The sequence below is a fragment of the Artemia sp. Qi Xiang Cuo genome, chromosome 3 (assembly GCF_049724085.1).
Source record: "Artemia sp. Qi Xiang Cuo chromosome 3, ASM4972408v1, whole genome shotgun sequence".
Classification (NCBI taxonomy): domain Eukaryota; kingdom Metazoa; phylum Arthropoda; class Branchiopoda; order Anostraca; family Artemiidae; genus Artemia; species Artemia sp. Qi Xiang Cuo.
In genome coordinates this window covers 94,461,950-94,475,999 of record NC_142796.1, presented here as the reverse complement: position 1 = coordinate 94,475,999, position 14,050 = coordinate 94,461,950, and the positions used below count along the sequence as shown (strand labels likewise).

General features: G+C 34.7%; 1 protein-coding gene across 1 annotated transcript in view; it reads right to left on the bottom strand.

The window, feature by feature from the left end:
• Positions 1-466: 466 nt before the first annotated feature.
• LOC148954773 (pre-mRNA-processing factor 19-like) overlaps positions 467-14,050 on the bottom strand; it is a 114,107-nt gene continuing 100,523 nt past the window's right edge. The window contains 2 exon segments of the mRNA XM_089086741.1: positions 467-690; positions 9,420-9,624. Coding sequence (XP_088942867.1) covers positions 549-690; positions 9,420-9,624 — 347 coding nt within the window. The 3' untranslated portion in view covers positions 467-548.

Here is a 14,050-nt window from a genome sequence, read left to right as displayed (position 1 = left end):
CGTACATTTATTACTAATAAGAACGTTCGTAAATAAAATTAAACAACTTTCGAGAAAGCCATTTAACCAAATAAAAGTAAACTTAATATGAAAATTTTGTTTTAATTATTCATGTACGGTGAGCCAAAATCAAAACCTGCATTAATTCAAAAACGTTCAAAAATTAAATAAAAAAACAATTTGTTTAAACTGAAAGTAAGGAACGACGTTAAAACTTAAAACGAACAGAAATTATTCCGTATATGAAAGGGGTTGTCCCCTCCTAAACGCGTCACTCTTTACGCTAAAGTTTGACTTTCTCACAACTGTTATTTTTTTAAACAGTTTTCTTAGGACAACTTCATATAAATTTCTTATTGTTACGAGCTTTATCGGAGAATTCAATATACTGGTCTTTCTCCCAGTGTTTGGCAGTGATTAAAGACATTTTAGAAACCTAACACTAACACATCTGATATAATTTCTCTTTACAAAAAAATTCCATTTTTTATATTCATACTTGTATAAAATAAACAAAAAAGACGCTGTCTTCTTGGGACGCTACATGTCTATGGTCCATATAGCTTCAGGGTTCTATCCATGGAGACGGATGCCAAAAACTTGGCATTATGCCCAAAGCGAACACCGGTCACAGTGGCGGTATGGTCATTTGACACGAAAACATCATTCCACAGCTTACAAACATATACCCTGTAACAAAAATAGGTTTCAGACCAATTATCCAGTTAGGCATGATTTGGAATAAATTTCACTGTGGAGTTAGGTGGAACAGAAAACTGATTACCTCATTGGAGTCTATGATGAAAAAATTCAATCAGTAGCAGTGTTCTGATCACAGAATCTGAGACCATACTGAGTCATGATTAGCTGCCCCCCATACTCACCACCCTAAAATATTATAAGGACCGTAAGACGCGTCAAAGGATACTAGCACCTGAATTTATTACAATGCAAAGGTACAGAGTACTGGACTGGACTTTACAGTCCCTACTGGCGGTGTCGATCTTCGTCTCATGGCCCTTCAGCGAGGAAGAGCAATCCCATGCTTTCGCACACCCTTCCTGTTTACCTTCCCAAGATCTCTCCAGGCAACCATTTAGAGCTGTGTCGACTCTGGCGGAGCTTACAGAGTCACGCCACTAACCCCCGGTCCCAACTAAATAATGAGCGAGATCTGGACTCGAACCCCGGTTACAATACATAGGGGCATACAAAATTATGTTCTAACTTTTAATTTCCGCTCTTTACTCTCATATTTATCTTTAACTTAATAAATACTTTAAGTCGAAGAACCAAACAATGTCTATCCAGTGCATTAGGCAAATTTAAAAGAACTCTGTTTGTTTTGATTTATATTATACGTTTTCGGTGTACATGAGACACCGCATGGGCATATAAATGATAGTCCTTGACATATCAATGCAATAACAGGATAAATTATTAGTAGAGCAACTTTGAAATCCTCCTTGAAGATTTAATCTTTGTACGTTCCCACAACAATTTCACAAAAATACTCCAGCCTGTGGGGAGGAGAAATAACCTCATCACATAAAAAAAGAAAAACGAGCAGTAACGACACTTTTATTGTTGTTAGGTATTTGGTTTTAATTCTTACAATTTTTGGCTTTTATTGAATTTTATTCATCTTTTAATTTTTCGTTTTTTTTTTCATTGTTTTTTTTTTAACATTCAAATTTACTTTCCTCGTTTTATTTTGTTGGTTTTTTATTAGGCACTCACATTGATTATATATTTTTTTTTTCGTTTCGCGCTGAAGAAGAGCGGCGTTTGTCCCCTCGAAATATTCGCTTTGTTGTGTTTTGTCAGTATTTTCATTTGGCCTTTAAAAACCCCATTTTTGCTCGTTTTTCTTTCTTTATGTTATGTCAGGCGAATGTGGTTTAAGAAATTATCTTGATAAGCTCATCTTTCCTTGGAGGGGCTGGGACAAAATAGAAAAAATTGAATATTAAGATATTTCTTTTATTGATATCCAGGAAAACGGATTCTTAAGACCTGTCTAGTGTTGTAACTGGTAAAATTGGTATTTTGCCTATTTTGTGTAATTTACCTATTTTCCGGTATCTTACATATTTTACCGACAATTTCACAGCACAAAAGTGCGAAGAGGCTTGCAGAAACAGGTTTGGATATGATTTTGTTTTGTGTATAGCTGTATAACCCGGTTTAAAAGGGCGTCTGTCTCACTTCAGTCTCTTGTTATCAGGACGATAAAGTGTATTATAGTATAAGTAATTATAATTTTTTAAATGTAAAATAAGACTATATTAGTTCTGTGAGTTGATAACGACAGAAAGGGCTACAAGCAGAATTAACATATGACACAAAAGAAAAAAAAATAATGAAATTAAATAGTCGAGAAAAACTAGGGTAATTCCAGCCAGTGCACAAAAAAGAAGTGAAAATGACAGAAGCAGATATTTTGTAAGGGACTTCCGCCCAGCTGTCTTCAGTGCAAAAAAGAAGGAAAACTTAATTTTTTAAGTAAATCTTAAGAGAGTGGAAGAAAGACTCAATAAAAAAACCAAGTCAGAGTAAATGAAAGACTGTTCACCAATTAGATTTGGCAAGAATTCTCTGCTTAGAGATTGACTTAGCTTGTCTACTGACCAAATTTTCAGTAAAAGTGTGGACAGATGATCCTAATTTAAACTGAAGAAAAAACGGCACTTAAATCCTTTAATTTTAAGTTGTTACAAATTGGGTTTATAGGAATATCTCCAGTATCTCTAATTAAAGCAAGGTCTCTATTTATGATTTTTTTTTTAATTTTCCATTGCCTTCCTAAAATAATTTGGGTAGCCATTTGCTTCAGATATTAAAGTTGCCTCATCAAAAACACTGTATATAAATAATAGACAGTATGATCTTCCCTGTCTCAACCATTATAAAAACCCGGACCGAGATGCAAGTGCTCCGGAGAACATTTAAACAACAACGAATAATACAATTTCGCACCATTTTTCAGTGACTGACAAATACATACTGACCCGCTAATGTCAGAGTAATGGGAGGAGCTGTTTGTACGCGCCGAGAATGAAGAGCCAAAAATCATCAGCTGTGATGTTACTGTTATATTATCTATATACAGTGATCAAAAAGAAGTAAATGATCTGAATTTCCAATGATGTGGAGGGCCAAAGCAGAATCAATATCCTCATCCCAGAGAAATCTTGTGTTCATGCCGTAGTTCCCACAAGACCTGGCTTCCCCCCTGGAAAATACTCCCGTAGAGAATTCCCCCTCCCCCACGAAAATCCCCCCATTTTACACAGGATAATTCCAGATCTTCATTAGAGGGGAAATTGAAATTTCTACTCGTCTGTTTAAGCTAAAGGCAATTGTACAGCATTGCCTATAGTAAAGACCCATAAGGGTTCAAAGTATTAAAATTTGTTCATTTGTTTTTTTTGAGAGGCACTTCATGTGGAAGAGGTGGTCGAATAGACTTTGGAGGGGGCTCAGTCAATTGGAAATTGAAAGTTCAAGAGCCCCTTTCTAAGATTTAGCCTGCTTTTCAGCCAATTGCTACTAAATGAGTTGTTACTGACTACAGTGTCTTAAAGAAATTCTTATTAGTTTAACGGCCCTTGTGCTTCAGCAGTTGTTTTGAATGAATCTTCAAATTAATAAAGAATTAGTTCTAAAGGAGAGGTTGGAGGTAGATATTAATATACAATAATCATGGCCGTATCCATGATTTCGGTTTGGGAGGGGCTTCAGAACACGTAGAGACACCTGAATCATAATCTGAAGAAGAGGAGCTAGATTTTCCAGCAGATTTTGTTGAAGACGGTCTCAATGACTGAATGTTTTGCTATTATGATCCAGTGCTTAGTTACTAAAAGTCATCAAGGTGTTACCAACCACTCTTTTACTTGTATGCAGTGCTTTTATAAATAAACGAAAAATAATATGTACATAATATGAAAAATGTGGCTGAATGTAGCTATTTATATATGCAAGGCTGTTAGGCTAACATTTCTAAGGTCTAAATGTAGGAAAATAATATTGTTAATATGATTTTACTCCCAAATAATATTTTTTTTAAAATGGATTTCAGAAATCAGGAACTGTCCAATTGATAGGCACAAGATTACCAAAGGGGTAAACTAGACTGTTAATGACTTGGTAAAACTCCAGATGAAAGGGCATTACCTTTTTAAAGCCTAGGAAAATCAGAATCATTAAAAAATTCAATTAAAAGCTGAAAGTGATGCTTAAAAACAAAGTATCAACTGACTTGTAGCTACAGGGCAACTCTAAAACACTAATTTTATCCTATATTTCCTATGTAGTACCTTATTTCAGCCTATTTGACCAATTTTACCATTTTCAGCTTATTTTACCAATTCTACCCGTTTTACTTACTGAGTTTTTGTTTTACGATAATTTTACAACACTAGACCTGCCCCAGGAGAAAAAGACACCCCAGTGTTCAGGCAGGGACTTGGCTACTTATAGATTTTGGACCGGCCAGAAACCATGGTACACATTAATACCAAACTACTTTAGATGCTGTCAAATCTTCGGTAGATGATTCCCTCTGTCCGGATGGGGTTTGATCTCTCCTCAGAAAGGGCTATCACAAAATAAATACAAGGCGATTCAGCCATACAGAAAACACGCCAACGTGGCTTTTTTCGCTTTCTTATTTTCTTTAGATCTTTCGTTTTAATGTAGGATTCCAGATTTAAAACCAAAATATTTTTATTTTGTTTTATTTACTCTCTCAATTAAAAATTTTACCATTATTATGTACTTGCAGATTTTTATTTCATTTACGAATAAAAGATAGTATGGTCTAAGAAATGATTTCTAACCAAGTGTCGGACCCTGAAGCCCTTTAAGTTGTGTTGGTGGCGCCACGTGGTCCTGCTGTCTATCAGCTAATGTTACTCTGAAACGGAGGAAGTCGAAACCAGATAGAACAGGATGAAAAGTTCAAACATCATAAAGTATATCAGAAAAGAAACAGAAAACCATTGTCCACAGAAAGGTTGCACAAGGATGAGGCTTCTTCTTTGCATTATTAGGTTTAGTATCCAATTCTAAGAAAATTCTGACCTTATTCGCTAATCCATAGACATAATTTGTCTCATTGGAAATAGCAAAGTTTTGGTTTAGAAAAACATTGTAAATCGTCGAAACAGAGCCTTCAAACAAGACGAGGTTGAGGAATTTTCATCGATGTGTGCTCCTCGGATAGTCTGACACCACGACGATTTATGACTATCATCAAATTATGAAGAGATTTAATTTTGAGAATATAAAAATGACATCTAAACTGTATAAAACTAAACAAGTACAGAAAATAATGTCAGACTAGCACCTAGAGTTGCTAGCATTGTTGAAAGTATGATGGACTGGATCAGGAATAACTAAGCTAAGCCCCGACCGTATCGTCAAATACAGCGGAAAATAATGTGGATAACCAGCCGAAATTTCCAGTAATGATACTAACGCTGACTTGTAAACCCTTCCCCAAATGGACACAAGTGTCTCCAAGAACAACAACTGCAAGGTTTCTGGGAACACATACTAGATCATCAGTCATTGTCTGCTACCCCCTACAAATGAAGCTACTGATGAAGAATGCTGTAAACAAAGACATACAGAGTCATGATGTTATATGCTTCCTTGTTGACTTGCGTCAAAGCAAGGTAGGACAGATCCTTCGGCCCGTAGTTTTTAGTCAACATGATCTGGTACAAAGGAAAGAAAATGTCAAGCTTCTATCGATTCTACCCTTCTAATTGGTATTTCATTATTTCCACAGAAAGATCTACACAAATACTTGTGGAAGTTACTAGATATAGTGAACAAATGTCACACTTACCATTGTCTCTTATAATCAGAAAATGGCAATAAAACCTACAAGAAGTGTGGCCCCATAAGAGGACCTGACGAGTCACACAATAACTTTAAGATAGTGAAATGATATCTAAAGTTTACAAAGATATGTAACGAAAGGACTGTCCTCAACCCCATTTTTTGACCCAGAAAAACTTCAAGCAAGGACAGTAAAATGAGATTTTACAACAGAACTATACAACAGAATTAAGCTTTTATTTCAAACAAAGGAAACTGAAGGCTAAACCCTATTGGAAGCCATAAAAGAATGCTACCACGAATAAGCTAAATCAGCTTTGGGCTTCTGTAGAACCCCCCCCCCCAAAAAAAAAAAACAACAACAAAGGTGGATATAGACACAAACTTCACATCTAATAAGAAACAGAAAACACAGGAGAGCGTCTATCAGCCAGCACCAAGTCCCTGATAGTCTCGTTTTTCAAAATGAGCAGTACGGAGCCGATAATAAAGATGTCAAAGAAGTGCTTGAGTTGAATATAAAAAACTGCAAGCAGATCAAACAGCTAAAAGAGGGAAATTCAGAGGCATACTCAGTCACGAATGATTAATCAAAGAAACGATGAAGAAATATAGATTGACTAGTTAGACACAGGGTGGGTGTTGGCAACAGAACAGATTGCAGTCATTAAAGTGTGGGCAAATCTTGTCAAAATTTGCTGAATAGACCCTTCTTCTCTGGCATTCCATATGCCCCGTCTTTCCCCAAATATTAGGATCGATCCACCTTCTGGTAGTATGATTAGGGAAGCCCAAAAGAAACTGAAAAAATCAAAAATCACCCAGACTCGACAGCATTTCTGCTCAGACGATTACAGCATCAACAACCTAAGACATCCCCCTCCTGTCGTTACTCTTTACCCGGGTATGGACAAAAGGTAAAGTACCACCGGACAGGAAACAAAGCACACTCACCAGGATAAACAAAAAATAAGATGATACCGTGCCAAGTAACTGGTGGGGATATAAGCCTACTGTAAATAGCCTACATGGGAAAACCGTTCCTTATATTATCCAACAGAGAATCCAGACGGAACTCGTTCAGCATCTCTGAAATTAACAGTGTAGTTGCCGGCCGCTAATGCCGGTCAAGCCGCTAATGCTGAACAAGTTGTCCGGTTGAACTACCTGGGACGAACCACCGAGAACATTGGCTCGACAGCAAGAGAAGTCCTCACCAGAATTGGAAATGCAAATGGTACCATCAACAGACTAGGTATGTCTCTGAAAACTTGTCTCTCTAACAGCAACGATATACCAGTGCTGGATTAGGCCGGAGCAAATGACGCATACATTTAGAACAATGAAAAAAAGCTTTCGCGTTGAAAACTTGTACCTCCACAGAATACTAAACATTCACTGGCAAAGAAGACAAAAAACCAGTCAATTAGTGAAATGACACAGCAACCTTTAATGATTGACACTATCAGGGTTCAACGGTTCAAATACTAACAGGGTTCAAATATTTGAAACATGAGCACCCATAGAACCCCAAATGCTACTTAACATTGGCAACCACCAGGAAGTCAGGTCAGAGGAGTCCTAAAAATACATTGCATTGAATCTACCAACAAGGGCACGACTCAGGAGGCAAAAATCCCCTTCTAGATCTCATTATCCCACCCTAGATTTTGAAAAATAGCTAATTTGGTATTTTCATTGAAGAAAAAGCAAAACCAGATTTTTTTTATCTTCGAAGACGAACAAATTGAAATAATATACATACTGTATGCTGACATGACGTCGCTTCCACCAACACTTTGACTACTAAGTACCAATCTTAAAAATATATAAAGACCTACCACAAGCCTTGGTATGTCAATTATTATGACAGTATGGAAGCAACGTAAAGTTTGTACTTACAACATAAAGACACAGTATACTTGTATGTAAAGAACAAGGCATAGAATATACTAAAGATTTAAGCTAATCCGATGTCACTTCCATCAACACCTACATAGGTCCCTCTTAATCAACACACAAATTGTAGTAAGAAAAACATATATGTTTTTAACAAAATATGTGCAAAGTCTAATAGCTGAGAAGAATTTAAACACAAAGGTTTAGTATCTAAACTAGTGAGTTACTATATAGCACTAAATACCAGTAGGTGAAACACAAAAGCTTCATATGTAAGCACTTATGGTTAGTATTAATCTAACTAATGCAGTATTTATAGTTATACATAGTATATAAAGTATTTATAGATATTATAACTCATTATGTCACAAAACACATATACTCGGTATATAAGGTATAATATTCAGTTTCGTAAATTAAAGGCAAGTAAATTCTTTGTAGATTAGAATGTAAAGCACAAGACTTTTTATGTAATGGAGAGTGAATGCTGACTTGACGCAGAGGCAGTTCTAGCGTCTCTCGCACCCGGGACAAAATCTTAGTTGCTATCTTAGTGTCTAGTAAAATAGAACGCCTAAGAACAGCCCTAGACTCACCTCAGGGAAGAAAAATACGGCTTTCGACCTGGTATGTCTTGCTATGATCATTCTTAGACAAATAGTTGAAGAGTCCAGGGAATGTGGCAAAAAAAAAGTAATGATAATAATAATAAAAATATACATGCATCCTTCAATGATTCTGAAAAGGCATTCAATTCTGTTGATCGAAAGATTTTATGCAAAATTTTAAATTACTACGGAGTACCTGATAAATTATTCAAAATCACAATCGCATTCTATGAAGATAGTGAATATTCTCTGTCCACAGAAAATGAGGATATGACTTTCTTCAAGATAATGTTTGGTGTCAAGCAGGGATTTGTCCTATCCTATTCCCATTCCTGTTGGTTATTGTTATGAATATCAGTAGGACAAAGTAGGAATACCAGTGAATATCAGTAGGACAAAGAGCATGGCTATGTCTGACTATCCGCTGACACAGAAACACAAAGATAAACCAATTGAATAGGTTAGTGAATTTAAGTACCTCGAGAGTTGGATTGATTATAACGGAAAAATAACCAACAAAATCAAGAGGAGGATTGGACAAGCTACGGCATTGGCTTTTAATAAGTTGAAACCAAAATGGCGCTGTAAATACTCTATGCGCTTGAAGTTCCGCATAATGAATAGCAATACTTTATGCATTCCCCTCTATGCAAGTGATTTCTGGAAAAATAATGTTCAACTGAAAAAACGACCCCTTCGTCTCCGCAATACGCAATTAATTCAAACACATCTATAGGTTTCTTTAAGGAAATGTGTTGGTGTTTAATTATTTTCTTCACATCTTAGAGTTCTTGGAACAACTGAACGGAAGCTAAATCATCGCAATATTTTACTTTTATTACTACCTACTTTTATTTTCAATGAATGGTGGTGAAGATTTGGGAAAATGAAAATGTTGCATTCAATTTGCTTATAATTACTGCTTAGTCTGCCCTCTGCTTCATTTTAATAAAAGTAAAATCCAAAAATGATTATAGACGTTCGATAATTTGTTTGAAATTTTGCGCCCGGAGCAAGTGCCCCATCAGCTCACCCTTCAAAAAATTAACAGCCACTAACCTGACATCACTGCCAGCAACAGCTAAATAGGTACCACTTTGGTCGAAGCACAGATCTTTGACTTCATAGTTGCCTTCCAATTGAATAGTTTTGAAATTCTTCAACTTTCTCAAATCCCATATTTTAACACTGGCGTCATCTGCAGCCTTTGCATGTTAATAACCTTTCTAAGATAAGTAAATGGCATAGACTTGTCCCATGTTACATAAAAAAATGTAACATGAAAACGACAATATGAAACATTCAAACAACATAAACAGATGGTTCATGTTAAAAAAGAAGTAGATTAGAATCTTAGACCATTAATGATGATGATCGAAGTGTGTTTCGACTATTATAATTACAATGTTAAAAAGGTCACTCATGTAGAATAATATGGATCCCAAAATAGGCTGAATAACAGTTGGCATTGACGAAGTTTTTAAATTTATTGCGATATATTATACTAACATCTAATAGTACTTTTACTGACTCTGCCTAGCGTGTGAATAATTTTCGCAACCGATTAGCTACTCGGTCAGGAATTAGTTTACGTATCTAGCTTTAGTTGTTTAGTTGTCTTTGCAGTCTATAGAAAAGGCAGAAGCAAAGACAACGCAGAAAGAACATTTTGGCTTCATAGATGATCACTCTTCTAGCATTCCTTTTTGGTTCTGAAATAGTCCGGAAAACTGATAAATGAAGCCGAGGGTGTCGCTAAGAAAAAAAAATCCAGGATTTGCTTATTGTGCAAAACATAATCCAGTTTGAAAAAGTGTGTACAAATGTATATATTGTGCACTTTCGGCCCTATTTCAGGCAAAAAAGTGATAAACAAAAATAACTGCAAATGAAATTTTCATTTTGGGCCTTATAATTAACTTTACAAGTTCGTTAGCAAACTCAATCATTTATTTCTGTTTTTCACAATAAGAGGATCCTAAATTTTTTTAAATCATTAAAAAGGTAGGTAATAAAAAGAAAAGAAGAACTGCCTACTTTAAAAAAATAACAGATCTGATTCACACAAACTCAGAACTTAAGCTGAAATATGTATTTAAAAAAATTGGTGTTAGGTTTGTTGTGATGTTTTATTTCCTCCAGGTAAAAGTAAACTATGGGAGGGGGTGGCAGTATTTAATCCATAGTAAATGCACGTTAAAGCCCAAAAATGAAATACACCTTTCTGACCCTCAGGTGATTTCAAATATAAACGTGCCCCAAATGTCTTGTTGTTTTTTTTTCATGGATTTTCTTTTCCGAATATTTTTTTCAGAAATGTAAAATTATTTATCTTTAAATTTTCTCACTTCAATTAATGTAAAATTAAAATTAGGACTTTTTCCAGATTGTTAAAATTGTGCAAAAGTGATTCCGCTGTTTGAAGGAGGGGACAAGAATTCATTTTACGAGTTATAGGCCTATTTCATTGTTATAAGTTATTTCAAAGATAATTGGAAAGCTTATTGATCGTAGGACTGTAAGTTTTTCTGAAGATAGAATATTTTTTCGCATTCGATTGGTTTTAGAAAGGGTGGTTCGACATTGCAGGCTATTTTATTACTTACTTCTTTTGTTAATGATGCTCTGGAAATGGGAATACAGATTGCTTCTGTATTTTCAGATATAACTAAGGGGTTTGATTCAGTTGATCACAACATTCTAGTTCCAAAAACTTTTTAATTGGGGATTCTCTTTTTTCTTTTTTTGAATAAATCATTCCTATCCATCGTGCAATCCGGGTTGCAGCGGTAGCTAGCAACCTAGTAAGAGACGTCACCTCCAATGTTAAGAAATATAAAACCCCCCAACTCCTAAAAAAAGAGTCAGATCAAAACAAAAAGTACACCATTAGAACCGCCTTGTCCGAAACCCCAATAAAAGAAACTTACCGCCCTTTGGCTTGAATAACAAAGAAAATATATTGGCATGAAAATCAAGAAAATTGACTTTAACCACGTTATTCTCCACAAACGGGATATTTTTTTCTTTCCGCTTTTTCTTTCTCCTCAGCTAGCTGGGCACTGGAAAATCATAGAAAGCTGTATAATAGCTCATTTTAAAGGAAATTGCTACATCTAGTGCCTTTTGTATTCAAAAGTAAAATACTTTTTAAAGAAGAATCAATTTTGTAAAAAAAAATTGCATTTATGATGTATTTTCATACTGCAGTCTTTTGAAAGATATTTGAATTTGGAAGCAATCAATTAGTTCATGGTAATGAACTCAATAGTAAAAATGGCTACTTGTCTGAATAGTAACCGAAACTCCTGGAACCAAAATTTTCTTTTTTGGCTTAATCGCTAAAATTATTATGTAAACTGCAAAAATATTTATGATGCCTAATCAGTAATAGTAATTTTTTAATTTAAACAACAAAAATACATGAAAATTCTAAAATTAGTTTTGATTTTTGTCTCCTGGAAGAAAAATTTTTTTCATCTCAGTTCAAAGTTATTATTGTATCCTGAAACCAAACTTTTTTTTGTTTTTAATACGTAAAGTACGTATCTCCATATTATTGTCTTATAATTCCAATTATTTTAGTTTTCAGTTCAGAATCGCTAAACTTATTATGTAAACTGCAAAAATATTTATGGTGTCAAACCAATAATACTAATTTTGTAATTCAAACAAGATAAATACCTGAAAATTTTAAAATTAGTTTTGTTTTATGCTAGGTTTTAGATACTCGACACGGGGTATTGTGTACTTAAGAATTATAATTTAAAGAAATTGACCCCGGGTGGCGTTGAACCACCAACCTTTCGGTTAACGGCCGATCGTGTTAGCCCCTTACACCACAACGTCATTTAGTAAAGTTGTAAAATTAACAATTTGATACATAGAGGTTCGATACAGCTCATTATAATGGGAATTATGTAAGTTTAATCGGATATAGCTGCAACCTAGTAAAGAACAAACCACGGCAAATAGTAACTAAAAGTTAAGATAGTAAAAGCATCCTCTCTTGCTATTCCATCTAAGAAAAAACCATAAGTTTTTTCCTGTTTTTTCTTGATCCGGGTTGCAGCGGTAGCCAGCAACCTAGTAAGTGACGATCACGTCAAATGTTAAGAAATATAAAAACCATAGCTCTTAAAAAAGGAGTCAGATCAAAAGAAAAAGTACACCATTAGAATCGCCTTGTCCGAAACCCCTAAATAGGAAACTTTCTGTCCCTTGGCTTGAACAGCAAGGGAAATATATTGGCTTGAAAATCAAAAAAAGTGGCAGCTACTACAACATTCTGCCTAAATGGGATATTTTTGTTCTTTTTTTTCTTTTCCACAGATGTCTTGGTACTGGATCATCGTAGAGAGTTGTTCAATGGCTCATTTTAAAGGAAATTTTACATTAAGAGACGATCATTGGAATAAAAAACCATTGCACAATTTGGACTTAGTTAGCTACTTGATTGCTTGAGGTTCGTCTTTTACTATTTCAAAGAAGAAAAAGTCATAGGCTTTTTCCTGTTTGTAATCATATAGTATAGAATCCGGGTTCAAGCGGTACCTAGCAACCTAGTATGAGACGATCAGTCCAATGCTAAGAAATATAAAAACCCAGAACTAAAAATAGAGTCAGATCAAAACAAAAGTACATAATTAGAACCACCTTGTCTGAAACCCTACTAGATAAATAATGAATGTCGTCATAGTTTTATTACAGCTATGATGTGAATAGAAAAAACACGACATTATTTTGTTATTTCTGAAGACGTCATGAAATAATATCATTACGCCATGACGTAATAAATAAAATCATTACGCCATGACGTCATAATGACTATATAAAAAGCGACAAAGATGTAAATGGTCTCATTCATGATTACATAATAGTTAAATCAAAGCAAGCTACACGCAAGTTAAAAAAAAACAGTACTATAACAAATATAAAATAAAACTAAAATTGTTATAACGGCTGAACCTATCAGGTTTAATGTTGTTATTTACTAAACAGAATCAATTCAGATGTTGTTTTTTTTTCTCTTTCATTGGTTTCCGATAGTCGTGGATGAAAAGACCTAAAGACTAACTAACCCACCTAAACACAACTAAAAAAAGAAATTCAAACAAAAACACTGATTTTGAAGCCAGTGGTACTCAGAAACCAAAATATGAAATATAATGTTAGGTCGTGAAATCCACAATTTAAATAAAAACCTTAAATCTTGCAAAGTCACCTTGAAAACTTTTATTATGATTAAGATACTATTTATTTGATTTTGCACGATATCCGTTTACAATCTGAGCTCTGAGCCAGTTTATTGATGAACTGCGTTCCTTTAGCCAGTCATATCATTTACTTGGCTCCATATCTAACACAGAAAATACTTCTTAGATATGTGAAGCTACATTTTTTTTTTTTAGTACCAATGACATTCAAAATGAACCTGATTGTTTCAGTTGGTTCAGAGGGAACATACACCACAGTAAGTAAGCAATTAAGTTTTATTGCACTAAAAGCTCTAGGGCTATGACAATCAGTTTCAGTTGGTTCAGAGGGAACATACACCACAATAAGTAAGTAAGTAATTGAGTTTTATTGCACTAAAAGCTCTAGGGCGATAGCAATCAGTTTCAGTTGGTTCAGAGGGAACATAAACCACAATAAGTAAGTAAGTAATTAAGTTTTATTGCACTAAAAGC